This window comes from Megalobrama amblycephala, unplaced genomic scaffold, assembly GCF_018812025.1.
Source record: "Megalobrama amblycephala isolate DHTTF-2021 unplaced genomic scaffold, ASM1881202v1 scaffold331, whole genome shotgun sequence".
NCBI lineage: Eukaryota > Metazoa > Chordata > Actinopteri > Cypriniformes > Xenocyprididae > Megalobrama > Megalobrama amblycephala.
The window spans coordinates 64,719-81,277 of record NW_025953344.1 but is presented as its reverse complement, the minus strand read 5'-3'; the positions used below and the strand labels follow the sequence as shown (position 1 = coordinate 81,277).

The 16,559-nt window shown below is 35.6% G+C and overlaps 1 protein-coding gene across 1 annotated transcript; it reads left to right on the top strand.

Annotated features, from left to right (window-relative positions):
- Positions 1-297: 297 nt before the first annotated feature.
- On the top strand, positions 298-12,394 carry klb (klotho beta). Its single transcript, XM_048179723.1, has 5 exons — positions 298-1,484; positions 3,037-3,550; positions 5,251-5,516; positions 7,187-8,303; positions 11,051-12,394. The coding sequence occupies exons 1-5, from the start codon at positions 771-773 to the stop codon at positions 11,485-11,487; spliced, it is 3,048 nt and encodes a 1,015-aa protein (XP_048035680.1). The 5' UTR covers positions 298-770; the 3' UTR covers positions 11,488-12,394.
- Positions 12,395-16,559: the final 4,165 nt, after the last annotated feature.

Sequence of the window (16,559 nt, the reverse complement as noted above, 5' to 3'; positions counted from 1 at the left end):
TGTGACTCCATTTCTATCATTACTAACAATTTTTCCCTTAATAAACTTTAGTCTTGGTTAATGAAGAATTTGAGATGAAATATGATGTGTGAAGAAAACAAAGACAAATAAAGGTAAATATCACTTTTTTTAATGTTTGATGTTATTTAGTTTTATAGTGCATAATTTTTAATCAATCTATAATATGAAGTTATGCAAAAAGATTCAAATATTGTTTAATTGCATGCATTTAGGAGACATAATATATAAAACGATTGCTATGAAATTAGTCGTAGCAAGATCAGTGAGTCTTTAAAATGAAATGTCCAGAATGGTTCAGAAAAAAAAGTATTAATTTATTGTTTCTTTTTAATTATTATTTTATGTTGTTATTAAATATTATGTTAAATCATAATTATGGGTATTGTTAGTAGAAAAAGTAAACTAGAGAGAGCATGAAAAGTGTTTTCAGTGCTATAGAAACACCCATCAGTGTCTGTTTCAGTAAAATCCAAATTAAATTTACTCCATTGATCTGCCAGATAAAACATCCTTCATTCTCTATGCTTCTTTCTTCTCCTTTCTTTCCATCCATCATCCGTCTCCGTCTGTCCCTCCCTCTTGTTTCTCTCTGTCTCAGACGCTGTAAGTCATGAGAGGATCAGAGTTCATGTTAATCATTGATCCGAGGACTCAGAGATCTTCAGTGTTTACGCTCTCGCTATGTGCTTTACCTTTTCTTTCATTAATGATGCTTTGCTGCAGTTTTTTGCTCCGATAGTTTGCTCACAATGTTGCGAGTCTCATCCGTGTCTCTTACTTTAATTCCAGCGTTGATTTTATGGAGCACGACAGAGTGTGTCCTGCTGGGAAAAGCATCAAAACTGTGGCTGCAGCCGCTGAACGAGACGCACCTGCAGACCGGGACGTTTCCCAGCGGGTTCCTGTGGGGCGTCGGGACCTCGGCTTTCCCGACCGAAGGCTCCTGGGATGCAGATGGGAAGGGGGAGTCCGTGTGGGACCGTTTCACCCATCATTCCCGCACAGACAGATCGGCTAGTGACAGTTATGTTCAGTGGGAAGAGGATTTGAGATCGATTCAGTATTTGGGTGTGAAGTTCTACAGCTTTTCTCTCTCCTGGCCTCGTCTTTTCCCAGACGGCGACGCGACTGCAAAACCCAACCCAGCCGGAGTGGAACATTACCGGCGTTTGATCCGCAAGTTAAAGGAGCTTCAGGTGGAGCCTGTGGTGACTCTGTTTCACTGGGATTTACCGCAGGTCCTGCAGGAGCGCTTCGGAGGCTGGCTGAACCGGAGCATGGTGGACTTCTTCGCAGATTACGCTGCGTTTTGTTTCCAGACGTTTGGTGGGGAGGTTCGATACTGGCTGACGATGCATAACCCGTTTCTCCTGGCCGTTCAGGGCTACGGCACGGGGGCTCACGCTCCGGGGGTCATCGGAGACCACGCTGACCCCTTCATCGCTGCACACAACCTCATCAGGGTGAGTTTGGGCGCAGAGGTCAGAGGTCAGGCTCATTTTTCACCTCAGCTGTGGAAAGAGTCGATGCAGAAATAATGCAGATCTTCACAGAGTCTGTACTGGAAGACTTTTAGGAGCCTTAATAGCCACAAATTACAAAAGCTTACATTTTTCTGTTAAAAATAATATCCTGGTCACATTTCACCCCTTTCTTTTTTTATTTTGCATGAAGATGATAAAGCTTAATTTTAAAGCATTTTTTTTTTCTTGCATTGACATTATTATTGCATGACAATTAAGCCCATTTTACTTTCTTTCAAGTTACAAAATCATATTTTCTATTACTGTTTTATATATATTTATATAACAAATATATAACTTTTCTCTTATTTAAAGCCTACATTTAACAAAAGTCAACATTTTCATACTTTTAATATATTTTTTATATTTATATTTTATATAAACATTTTTTTTTTCTTGCATTGACACTATTATTGCATGACAATTAAGGCCATTTTCCCAAAAAAAAAAAAAAAAGATTACTGTAATGTGTAGATTTGTTAAGGGCTTTTAAAAATGTTTACATTAAAATGTGTATATATATATATATATATATATATATATATATATATATATATATATATATATATATATATATATATATATATAACAAATGTATAACTTATATAACTTTCCTCATTTATTTAAAGCCTACATTTAACAAAAGTCAACATTTTCATATTTTTTTATATATTTTTTTTATATTTATAGTTTATATAAATATTTTTTTCTTGCATTGACACTATTATTAAAATAATCTTTATTTATGTATTTAAAAAATATTACTGTAATGTGTAGATTTGTTAAGGGCTTTTAAAAATGTTTACATTAAAATGTATATATATATATATATATATATATATATATATATATATATATATATATATAACAAATGTATAACTTATATAACTTTCCTCATTTATTTAAAGCCTACATTTAACAAAAGTCAACATTTTCATATTTTTTTATATATATTTTTTTATATTTATAGTTTATATAAATATTTTTTTCTTGCATTGACACTATTATTAAAATAATCTTTATTTATGTATTTAAAAAATATTACTGTAATGTCTAGATTTGTTAAGGGCTTTTAAAAATATTTACATTAAAATGTAAAATTTTTTTTTTTTGCTCAAAACATGTCAACAACACACACACACACACACACACACTCACTCTCTCTCTCTCTCTCTCTCACACACACACACACACACACACACACATTTTCATTTTTCATGCGTCATCTCATATTCCTTCAGATAAATTATGCATTTTATTTCTTTGTTCTTTCTTGCTCTACAAAATGAAAGTACAAAATGTGTTAAATAGCCTAATGAAGAGATGAACTGTTCTGCATTAAGTGATTTTTACATCTATATCTATATCTATATCTAGTCACTACACATAGGGTGATTCTGCTCAGATCTGACCAGCAGTAACAGGTTTTGCTGCATAAGATCATGAATCAGTGGAACATTACTGAGACATCTCTGCTCTTGTGTCTCTTCAGGCTCATGCTGAAGCGTGGCACATCTACGACAGTCTCTTCAGACCTCATCAGGGCGGTCGAGTCTCCATCACTCTCGGCTCTTATTGGGTGGAGCCTCTTCACGGTCAGGCCTCGCCAGCCACTGCGGAGCTCTGTCAGAAGTCCATGGAGGCTGTGATCGGCTGGTTCGCAGAGCCCATATATGGAAGTGGAGATTATCCAGAGTCCCTGAAGGCCTCGAACCGAGGTGTGATCCCAGAGTTCACTCCTGATGAGAGGCTCTATGTGAGGGGAACCGCTGACTTCTTCTCATTGGCCTTCGGGCCGGAGACCCAGAGGGTGGGCCGAGGACTGGCCCGGTTCGGGCAGACGGTGACGCTGGACTTGAGGAGCGTTCTGGTCTGGGTTCAGCAGATGTACGGCGATCCGCAGGTGCTGGTGGCAGAGAGCGGATGGTTCTCTGACGCTTCTGTCGGAGTCGAGGACACTGTGGCCATTTATCTGATGAAGAGGTTCATCATCCAAGTCATGCAAGGTGTGTGTGTGTGTGTGTGTGTGTGTGTGTGTGTGTGTGTGTTTTAAACCCGTTTCACATCTGGTATTGATGTGCATCTTTAAATGCATATTGGATTTGCAAAAAAGTATTTTTTTATTTATTATAAATACCTCAAAGGTATATATTTATTTGTTTCTAAATAAGTTTATTTTTAATGTATATTTTAAATGATTTAATAATACATTGTTTTATAAATACATATATTTTATTCATTTATACTAAATAAACTATTTATTTATGTATTAACAAATTTATTTATAATAAGTACATAAATGATAAATACACACTTTTAGTTATAATTGCATTTATTTTTAATGAATAACTAATGAATAATACATTTATTTTTAATAAATACATACATTTTATTTATTTATTTATAAAGAGTAAGTAAAATGTATTTATTTATAATAAATAAACAACATTTATTTATTTTTAGTAAATGTATAAAAAGTATATATATATATATATATATATATATATATATATATATATATATATATTATTTGTTTCTAAATATGATTAAATATGACATCATACATTTTAATTATTTATACAAAATAAAATATTTATATATTATTACATTTATTTATAATAAATACATAAATAAAAAGTATTTTATTTATAATTACATTTATTTTAATGAATAAATAACATTTTAATTAATACATTTATTGTTAATTAATACATATATTTTATTTATTTATACAAAATAAACGATTTATAATGAATAAAATACATAAATAAAAAGTAATTTCATTATAATTACATTTATTTTTAATGAATAAATAATATTTTTAATTAATACACACATTTTATTTATTTATACAAAATGAACGATTTATTTATATATTATTACTTTTTTATAAGAAATACATAAAAGGTATTTTAGTTATATTACATTTATCTTTATGAATAAATAATATTTTTATTAATACATTTATTTTATTTTATAAATAAATTATTTATAATTAATTATTTATTATGATTTTAATAAATGTATTTATAGAAAGTAAAATATATTTATTTATAATAAATGAACATATATTTATTTTTAATAAATACATACATAAAAACTATATTTATTTGTACATATTTATAAATATTAATTTATTTTACATTAATATTTCTATTAATTTATTATTTATTAACTTTTATAAATGCATGCATTTTATTTATTCATTTATACTAAATACCCTTTTTTGTATTAATACATTTAATTAATTTATTTTTTTATTAATAATTGTATTTATAGTATATAAAATGTATGTATGCACAAAGTTTTCTTTCTAAATTAATGTATTTTAATTAATACAGTATATTTATTTAATAATACAATTTCTATATAAATAAATGACTTTTTTTTATGTTTTTATTTTATTTATTTAGGTGAAGAAGAAGTACTTCAGTGCACTTGTAGTATATGACTAATTGTTTGTTCATTATTGTTATCTTAGTGTTTTATGATGCCTAAAGCATTTTGAAAGATGGGATGAAATTTAAATCTCTGCTAAAATAATAAATGGATCACAATACATCTGGTTAATGATTAAAATATAGATGCATTTATCTAAATTGTGTATACTCAGCACTGTAAGATTGTGACAATAAAAAAAAATTGCTGACTGAATAAAAACTTTATGACATATGAAAGGCAATATCTTGCACCTGTGTTCTCTCAGCCGTGTCCGTGGACGGAGTGAGTGTGTTTGGATACACAGCCTGGAGTCTGGTGGACGGTTTTGAGTGGAATCACGGTTACAGCATACGGAGGGGATTGTTCTACATCGACTTCAGTCGACCCGAGCGCCACCGGCTCCCGAAGACCAGCGCACGCTTCTACAGACGGCTGGTCCAGGACAACGGCTTCCCTGCCGACAACACGCAGCACATCGAGGGCCGATTCCCCTGCGACTTCCAGTTTGGAGTGTCGGAATCAGTCTTACAGGTGATTTAGCGTCCATTTAAACATTTGAAATCTCTTTTACTGTTTGTGAACATTCAATATTAAAGGGTTAGTTCACCTAAAAATTCACACCCGTAAGACCTTCGTTAATCTTCAGAACACAAATTAAGATATTTTTGATGAAATCCGATGGCTCAGTGAGACCTGCATAGCCAGCAATGACATTTCCTCTCTGAAGATCCATTAATGTACTAAAAACATATTTAAATCAGGTCATGTGAGTACAGTGGTTCAATATTAATATTATAAAGCCACGAAAATTTTTTGGTGCGCCAAAAAAAAAACAAAATAACGACTTATTTAGCGATGGCCGATTTCAAAACACTGCTTCAGGAAGCTTCGGAGCGTTATGAATCAGTGTGTCGAATCATGATTCGGATCGCGTGTCAAACCGCCAAACTGCTGAAATCACGTGACTTTGGCGCTCTGAAACACTGATTCGACACACTGATTCATAATGGTGTGTTCACACCAGATGTGAATGAAGCGTTAAGCGCGAGTGATTTACATGTTAAGTCAATTTAAAGACACGAATAGACATCCTTTGGCTTGCTTAGTTGGGGACACTTGACATTTGATATTCAATAGTATTCTTGACATTTATTCAACAGTGCTTCTGATCTGCCTGCATTGACACTATTATTTAAGAGCTGCTGTGCAGCCAAATTATGTACCAGTTATCAATGTAAAGCTGCTTTGACACAATCTGCATTGTAAAAAGCGCTATAATAAATAAAGGTGACTTGACTTTACTTGACATCCTGCGGTGCAAATCGAGCGTTTCGGGCGAATTGCACAAGTTGAAAAATCTGAACTTTGCGCCGCATTAACCAATCAGGAGCTTGCTCTAGTAGTGACGTGACGTAGCGAGCGGAGGAAGAAATCCGAAACAACAATGGAGGACAAAATCATCGTCACTGTACATCTTCATACTTTTATAGAAACAGGAATAAAAAGGATCTTGCTTGAAAGAAAGTGAGTGAGGAGGTCAGACAATCTGGGTAAGTTGTAAAAAAAATGTCTTTACTCAATTTGAGCTATATATATATATACATATTGAGACTACAAGCTAAAGCCAGCAAACTGAGCTTATTCGCTATAATTTACAACTACTTTCCTGCTGACGAGTTTATTCAGAGGAAGTGTGCAGAAAGACTCAAAATGTTCAAGCTTCCAACGATGCGCGAATAAATTGTGCTATTCGTGTGTAGTTGGATGATTGAACATTTTGAGTTTACTCGCTTCATTCGCACGTGAAATTCACTTCACAACAAGTCGCGTCTGGTGTGAACGCCCCATTATCCTCCGAAGCTTCCTGAAGCAGTGTTTTGAAATCGGCCATCGCTAAATAAGTCGTTATTTTGTTTTTTTGGCGCACCAAAAAATTCTCGTGGCTTTATAATATTAATATTGAACCACTGTACTCACATGAACTGATTTAAATATGTTTTTAGTACATTAATGGATCTTGAGAGAGGAAATGTCATTGTTGGCTATGCAGGCCTCACTGAGCCATCGGATTTCATCTAAAATATCTTAATTTGCGTTCTGAAGATGAACGAAGGTCTTACGGGTGTAGAACGACATGAGGGTGAGTAATTAATGACAGAATTTTCATTTTTGGGTGAACTAACCCTTTAAATGTTCTCCAGGTGCATCTGCGTCCGTTCTCGCCGCAGTTCACCGATCCGCACCTGTACCGCTGGAACTACTCCGGTGACGGCGCTCTCAAACCCGTGACGGGCGTCACGCTTCACACGCGGGCGGCGCAGTGCACTGACTTCCTGTACATTCAGCGTCACCTCTTTCTCCTAGGGGTCACGGGGTCGTCACACTACCGGTTTGCTCTGGACTGGACCCAGCTCATGCCCAGCAGCGACCCGTCGTCTGTGGATGCGGAGAAGGTTCGGTTCTACCGGTGTGTGCTGAGCGAGCTCGTCCGACGAGGAATCCAGCCGGTCGTGACCCTGTATCATCCCAGCTACCGGTCGCCCTCGCTGGGTCTGCCCGAACCGCTGCACGCTAACGGCGGCTGGAGAAACGACAGCGTCGTGGAGGCCTTCGTCGAGTTCGCCACATTCTGTTTCCAGGAATTTGGTGGTTTGGTACCGACGTGGATCACCATAAACGAGCCGAACCGGCTAACGGATGCGTACGGCGGGACGGCTGAGGACAGAAGAACGGTTGCGCGTCACCTGCTTCTGGCGCACGCGAGGGCGTGGCGCGTTTACGACACGCGGTTCCGGCTGCAGCATGGGGCGTCGGTTAGCATCGCGCTCCATGCTGATTGGGTAGAACCGGCCAATCCGTTCTTAGAATCGCATGAAGCTGCACAGCAGCACTTTTTGCTGTTCGAACTGGGCCGTTTTCTCGACCCTCTGTTTGAGGGGCGTGACAGCACTCTGATTGGCTTCACCGACGAGGAGAGGGAGGAGCTTAAAGGGGCGCTGGATTTCATCGCTCTGAATCACTTCACAACACGTCTGGTGTTACCGCTGCAGCAACCGTCACCACAGAACCCAAACCCAGCCAAACCGCCGAACCAGGACCACGGCTTCTCGATGATGACTGACGTCACCTGGCTGTCGTCACACCTGAGACAGGCGCTCGTGCCCTGGGGCCTCCGCAGGATGCTGGGGTGGGTGAAGAATCGTTATGGCAACGAGCTGCCCATCGTTATCACAGCGTCAGGGGTGGATGACCAGGCACCCCATAATGACCAGCTGAGACAGCACTATATCAGAGACTACCTGCAGGAGGCGCTGAAGGGTGAGCTGAATCTGAATATTATGATTTAAAAATTTCAGAAGCATATTTTTGGGTGTTTTTTAATGATATATTTTTTTATCATTATTTTTATTTTATTTTCTATACATTTTGATTTATTATTTTATTTTATTATAATTTATATTATTATTATATTATATTATTTTTAGTTTATTTTATTATTTTATTTTAATATTACTTTATCATTATTTTTAGTTTATTTTATTATTTTGTTTTATTATTATTTTTAATTTTTTCATTATTTTTAGTTTATTTTAATATTATTTCATTTTAATTGTTTCATTTTTGTGTTTTATTTTATTTTATCATTAATTGTATTATTTTTTTATTTTTAGTTTATTTTAGTAATTTATTTTAATATTACTTTACCATTATTTTAGTTTATTTAATTATTTTATTTTGGCATTATTTTCATTTTTTAGCTTATTTTAATATTATTTCATTTTAATTTTATTATTGTATTTTATTTTATTATATTTATTTTATTATTTTATTTAGCCTTATCTTTATTTAAATTTATTTATTTTATTTTATTTTCTATTTTTTTTTTTTTTTTGCATTGGTATATATCAAGCACAACAGCGACTGTCCCACTTTTAGCTTTCACTTGGTTCCATTATTATTTTTCCAATTCATTTAATTCAAAGCATTTAAAAAATATATATTTCATTCCTTAAACCTTGCTAATAATTCATAAAATGTATTTTTTAAATAAAAACAAAATAAACATAAAAAACTTTCTAAACTTTCTATCAAAATAAAAAACTATAAAATTTTATTTGTTTACCTGCATGTCACGTGTCCATTAACTGAAGTCAGAGAATCATGAACACACAAAAGTGTTAAATTATTGAAATATTAACTAAATCATAAATGTAAGATATTTCTCAATTTTATTCCTTAAACCAATCCAACTATCTCTAAATAAAAAAATACAATTATTTTTGAACAATACTTTTGATCTGAAGTTTGTACCATCAAGTCTCTAATATTTTGGTCTTCATAATAATACGGCGTGTGTTCAGATATATAACTGCAAGTGTGTGCAATAGAAATAGTGATACTTGTCTCAGCAAATATATCTAATGAGTTGATTATGAAACATGTCCCTATTATTAACTAACAACATCAAAGCCATATTGCAGAATGCTAGAGCTGCAGTGTGTGTGTGTGTGTGTGTGTTATCTAGCGTTATCTGTTCTAACACAAGAACACCGCATAATCAGCCACTTCCCCTGAGGTTGGACATCATGGGGTCAAAGGTCAAACTGCTTTAACTCTATCATCTCAGAGCTGTTTATGAGTGACCTTTGAGATGGTGTGAGCACAGAGGGACACATGGGCATCATGTGGATACTGTATGATCCTTGAGCCCAATGCATCTGCTGTACAGTGTTTGTGCGGATGTGAGTCACAGTCACTTCCGCTCGTGTGTGTGCGCGTGTGTGTGTGGCCTGACAGATTACGTGATTAAGCTGTGAACAACGTGTCCTGTTTTTACCTGTGTACATATTTGAAAAACAGTGCTGAGTGTGTTTCCCACACTGCTGTTCATCAACCCTGGCTGAGAATTTATAAAATGCTAAATTAAATTAAATATATATATATATATATATATATATATATATATATATATATATATATATATATATATATATATATATATATATATATATATTAAAATAAAAACAAAAAATAGAAAACTTACTAAAAAATGTTATTTGTTTACCTGCATGTCACATGACCATTAACCGAAATCAAAGAACCATGAACTAAATCATAAAATGTACAATTAAAATGAATAAATAATTTTTAAGCATCATCATAAAACACTTGCTAAAAAAGATTAAATATTTTATTTGTTTACCTGCTTGTCACATGACCATTGACCGACATCAGAGACACATGAACATGTGAATGCAATGATAAATTATTGAAATATTAACTTATTTAAATATTATTTATATTTAAATGATAACTTAAAAATTTAAATATTAACACAATTTCACTTATTTTAGGTCAGAAGTGGTTCAGTTGATAAAATAGTTTGGGAATACCTCTGTTATATGATTCTTTGTTCAAGCTGATCATTGTGAATATCAAAGTGATTTTAATGCAGAATTTGTTTTTTAACTCTTTCCCCGCCAGCATTTTTAATAATTTTCCCAAAACTTTCATGGCCCTCAGAATATTTTGTTATATGAATATCTGAACATGCAACATATCAAAAGAAATAACTGATCATCTGCTTTTAAACAACAATAAAACATTTTATTCTAGCTTCATGCATTTTAATTTATCAAGTTTGAGCAAAAAGCTGAAAAAAAATGGGTTCAACATTTCATTCAATAATGTTTTGATTTATATGCCGTTTAATTATTTATGATCGCATTATTGCTTCAGTTGCTTGTTTCTGCTGTTCTTCGCCTGTGTTTTGATCTGGAGATTCTGTATTCAGAAGATGTGTAATAGCGCCCTCTACTGTATGACAGTGAAGACATGGATTGCCGGAAAATCCCGTAAATGACAGGGAAAGAGTTAAAAGTTCCTGAAGAGTGTGTTATTAGACAGAGATAAAATAGCATCTATATTTTAATTGTATTTACATACAGTATGTCACTCAAAGTTGCATGCAAACTGTACTTTGTTGCATTGCAGTATGAGCTCTGGTGCTAGTGATGATTGACTCTAACTCGACTGATAACCTCTTTCTGTTTTTCTGCGAGCAGCTCGAGAGTTGGACGGCGTCAATCTAAAAGGGTTTTATATCTGGAAGCTTCAAGACCATCACGACCTTGAGTTTGGCCTCTTCAGCTCCGCCGCTCATCACTCTCGACCCAAAGCGTCCGTCAGCCTTTACCGTGACATCATCACCCACCGCGGCTTTCCATCCGCCGCTGACCTCCAACCTTCCCCCTGCCAGGTCGCGGACAACCGGATGAGCTGTGAATTCTGCACGCAGATGGCTGAGAACAAACCGCTGCTGTTCTTCAGCGCATGCGTGTCCGTCAGCGTGTCGATGCTCAGCGCGCTCATCATCATCTCTGTGCTGAGGAAGAGGAGGAGGAGGAGGACGCCGATTAACATCAGGCCGCAGAGACTCGCTGTCCAGCAGAGGTTCCCCATGATGAGGGTGGCAAACAGAACAAGGCACTTGCACTGTTAAATGGGCGAATTATTTTTTAAAGTTAAACAATTAAACACAGGAAAATGTGCATAAACACACTGGAATCCACCGCACATGATTAAGCATCAAATATCTCCAGATTGGCTGTGATTGTGTCGCATTACATCTGGTAGGGTTTGGTGTAGAAACACTTACAATAGAATTAAATGGGCAAACATGATACACTTTAAAATGCACACATGTAAGTACAGCCCAAATGTGTTAACATGAGCCTTGTGTGACAGAACTGCAGACCGGTAAACCCTGTAACCGATACAAGGTTGCAAGAAAAAGCACTTTTTATAAATTATGAAAAATATACACATGCAAATTTTGTCGGTATCACCAGAAGTTCATCCAGCTAAAATAGTAGTCTGAACTCAAAAATGATGATTTTTAGACATTAAACAGCTCAAATAATGCATATTTTTAAAAAAAAGTGCTTTAAAAAAAATACAAGAATCACATTTCTGTTTTAAACCCTCCAGAATGATTCCTTCATTTACGTCTATTGTAAGAAGCTGTTGTGTTGAACTGTCAGGAAGGGTTGTGTTGATTTGTAAGTGGCACTGAAATATTTTTGTAGGAACTGTATTGATATCTGTCTTTGCAGATCTATCCGCTAGGGGGCGCTGCTGCATGTGAATTCCCCCTCAGCTCAAATTATTAATGGTTCACTTTTTGTACATTTTGATGGACTTAAAGTGGAGTAGAGGGAGCGCTAAAAGAAAACAGGAATAATGTAATGTAATGAATGTGTGCTGTTTTGTAATACTGTAAATTATAGGCTTAACAATAAATATTATAGTTTGAGAACTACTGAAGACCAACTTGTATCAAACCACCATCATGTGAAGCTGCTGAAGCATTTCTATTTCAAACCGTCAATGATAATGACGAAGGCATCTTAAATCTTTCTAATCTTTCTGTCATTAATTCCTCACCCTCATGTCGTTCCACACCCGTGAGACCTTCGTTGATCTTCAGAACACAAATTAAGATATTTTTGATGAAATCCGAGAGGTATATGACTCGTCCATAGACAGCAATATAATCAACACTTTCAAGGTCCAGAAAGGTACTAAAGACATCATTAAAACAGTCATGTGACTGCAGTGATTCAACCTTAATGTTATGAAGAGACGAGAATACTTTTTGTGCGCAAAAACAAAACAAAAATAACAGCTTTATTCAATGATCTCTTCATTATCTTACGCAGGTGATGCAGTAACACAGCGAAGCTTCCGTGTTTACATCCGAATGCCATCTCAGTATTGGCCAAAGCCGATCACGTGATCAGCACGACGCATGAGTGTGATGCTGACGCAGGAGCCGGCCAAAAATGAGTCGGCGTTCTGACGGAAAACCTGGAAGCGCTGGACATAAACAACGAATGAGAATGACACAGAAGAGAAGAGATTGTTCAATAAAGTTATTTTTATTTTTTTTAAATGGTATGCGTAATGATGTCATCCCTAAAAAAATGCATTGTTGCAAAAGTTGTTGTTGTTGTTGTCCATCAGATCAGATCTAAATGGATCTTCCTCACACGACAGGACTGCTACCTGTTAAGGCACTTCAAACTGATAAACAAAGTTTCAATCTCCCCTTTTGCCAAGACACCTCAAACTGCACCACACAGCCCTAATTCCACTTCCAGAGATATCTTAACCATGCACCACAGCTCAAATTTCCCCATGGTTTGTCCCCTTATCCAAATTTACCAAATTTTAACCTAATCACAAATGCTTTCTTTCCAATTCTCCCAGCTCTTTCAACCAGACAGCAATATTCAAAATGCATTAAAAGTCAGAAATAAAAAGATGATACATAAAAGATATAAAATACATTAAAAATGGAAAAGGAACAGGAAAAGGAATTAAAAGAATAAAAAGATAATACATATAAATAATACAAATAAAATACAGTTCGGACATAGCACAGTGCTCAATCAGCAAATGCATAGATAAAAAGATGTGTTTTGAGTCTGGATTTGAATGTGGCTACTGTTGGAGCACACCTAATCTCTTCTGGAAGCTGGTTCCAGCTGCGGCTGGCGTAACAGCTAAAAGCAGACTCTCCTTGCTTTGAGTGAACCCTTGGTATTTCTAAATGACTTGATCCTGATGATCTGAGTGATCTGTTAGGTTTATATTCTATGAGCATATCTGCAATGTATTGAGGTCCTAGACCATTGAGTGATTTATGAACAGGTAACAGTACTTTAAAATCAATTCTAAATGCAACTGGAAGCCAGTGCAAGGACCTGAGGACTGGTGTGATGTGTTCATGTTTTCTGGTTCTGCTCAGAATCCTGGCAGCAGCGTTCTGTACGAGCTGCAGCTGTCTTATGGTCTTTTTGGGAAGACAAGTGAGGAGCCCATTACAATAATCCACCCGGCTGGTGATGAAAGCATGAACAAGTTTCTCTAAGTCTTGACTGGAGACAAAGCATCTAATTCTTGCAATATTTTTGAGATGATAATATGCTGATTTAGTTAATGTCTTTACATGGCTATTAAAACTCAGGGCTGACTCCAAAATCACGCGAGATTTATGACTTTGACTTGATTTTTAGTTGTTTGACCCCTAGAGTGAAGGTACATGTTCACTTTGAGAACTTCATCTTTGTTTCCAAATGCAATGACTTCAGTTTTGTCTTTGTTTAACTGAAGGAAGTTTAGGCACATCCAATTTTTAATTTCATCAATGCATTGGCACAGGGAGTCAATGGGGCTGTAGTCGTTAGGTGATAGGGCTAGGTAAATCTGGGTGTCATCTGCATAGCTGTGATATGCAATTTGGTTCTTTCTCATTATTTGGCTCAGTGGCAGCATATATAGGTTGAACAGGAGGGGTGCAAGAATTGAACCTTGAGGGACTCCGCATGTCATGGATGTCCACTCAGACTTATGGTCACCGATACTCACATAATAACCTCTCCCTTCTAAGTATGACCTGAACCATTTAAGGACCATCCCAGAAAGCCCAACCCAGTTTTCCAGCCTGTCAAGAAGTATGTTGTGATCGACAGTGTCAAACGCAGCACTGAGGTCGAGTAGAACCAGCACTGATAATTTACCTGAATCGGTGTTTAGGCGAATATCATTTATTATCTTTATGAGCGCTGTCTCTGTGCTGTGTACTATGATCGCAAGTCCCATCTATAGTGTTATTAAATAGGAAATATATAAGAAGACGACAGCGAGGTGGAACAGCTCATTTGACTTTATTTGAGATCAAATTCTATATTAATAAATTGCACTTATAAAATTATTTTATTTACAAGTGTCATGTTTGTGATTTTCATTTGTCATGCAGCCCAGGGGTGCATTTCCAAAAGCATTATTAGTCAACTATGATCGCAAGCCCCATTGAACTCTATTGGTAATGACGAAACTTGCGACCACAGATCGCTTTGGGAAACACACCCCAGAACTGTTTCTGATCATTAAATCGAAACAAACTCACACTTTTATGACATTACTTTTATTTATTCAGATACATTCTGTATTTTTATTTTACCATTCTTTTTGTCAGCATTGAAAACTCCAACAGTCTTCCTTAATTTATCTGTAGCAAATTAGCTCAAAATAAATATGAATAATTAATCATAACTAGTTATAATTAATTATTAATATTTTAATCAGTTAATAAAATTAACTTAATGTAATAAAATTAATATTACAATCAATTAACCTGTTGTTCAATGAACACACAGTGTTAATTGTTTATTAATTCTAAGAAATGCTCATTTCCAGGTTATGGGAAATAACAATCTTATTCTACTAAAAGCCTGTAGTCAGGATCGACATGAATAGGGACTCCCGTATATGAGCGCAAAACACGGACAACCTTACGTGTGACATGAACAAGACTTTATTAACTAGACTAAACACTTAAACTACTCTAAGTTTCACACACATACATGCATACAGTTTACCAAGAGAGAGAGAGAGAGCTAAAGCAGAGTACAGGAAGCAAGAGGTTACAGCATTGTTGTACATTTCAGCAGATCAACAGCCTTGAGCAAACCATCAGTTTAGTTTTAACAGGCCCTTCTTTAAAAGGGTAAGGATACTCAATGTATCCGATAATGAGACTAAGTTTGATACTTGCATGTCTCTCCAAGTTGAATTAAAACTGTCCTGATGCAATTTGTGGAGGCTCTAGGGTCTAGGCCGAGGCCTGGCACAAGCTTGGGGTTCCTTAGAAGCTTCTAGCTTCTTAAAGCGTCATCTTGACGTCAGTATTTGTCCATAAAAGAGAAGAAGAGGAGGAAGAGCAGGAAGAGAGAGGTTTTATCTTGTGATCAGTGAATATAAGGGGTGAAGATGTCACACCCTCTTGAGGTGTCTGAGCCAATAAGGAGTTTCCCTTTCAGAGGGAAGTTTTACGAGTCTTTGTTCTGTAGCAAGATATTAGCATAAGACACTGGATTGGATGAATGAGAGAATAACCTTCTAGATTCCTATAATACTAACATGTCACAGAGTTAGTAACATGTAACATGAATTACCAAATAGGAAATGAAAGTTGGAGTCCGTAGATACCAAACATGCTACCAGTGTGATTTCAGTTATCTATACATTTGCAGCTATGGAACATTAATACCAAAATAGTTCAAAAGAGAGAATTAATACATAGAATAAAGCCTATAAAAGGAAAGTCATGAGATGGGAAAATTGGATACATGTTTATACATTTCCCAAGTGGTTATATAGAGAATACATAGGATTACGAGAGTTTATTTGTCCTTCTCAGGAAGGATGAGTCACTGTCTCTACAGCATTCTTCCGGATCATAAAAGTACCATATAACTGTAACAGGACACCTAGTTGTGCCTGTGTGCTAGCTACACTTGGGATGCTGGTTGCAGTTTTAGGGGGATGAGTTCAGAGAACTTTGATAGTGGGAGTGAGTTTATGGGTAATTAATTAAATACAATGAATAATTCTGTGGCTGATTGGTCCAGACGCTACATATCTTTTTGTCTTAAAAAGGGGATTTAATGCTAATAAATGTGGTGTCACATGACAGAATTAGCCTATACACACAGCGTCCGCGCGTTC

What these genes read in the sequence shown, in the direction of transcription:
- klb (XM_048179723.1), top strand. Translation starts at nt 771, where the DNA reads ATGTTGCGAGTCTCATCCGTGTCTCTTACTTTAATTCCAGCGTTGATT. An exon ending in CTGCACACAACCTCATCAGG is followed by an intron (nt 1,485 to 3,036) that starts GTGAGTTTGGGC and finishes GTGTCTCTTCAG; the next exon opens with GCTCATGCTGAAGCGTGGCA. An exon ending in CCTGCAGGAGGCGCTGAAGG is followed by an intron (nt 8,304 to 11,050) that starts GTGAGCTGAATC and finishes TTCTGCGAGCAG; the next exon opens with CTCGAGAGTTGGACGGCGTC.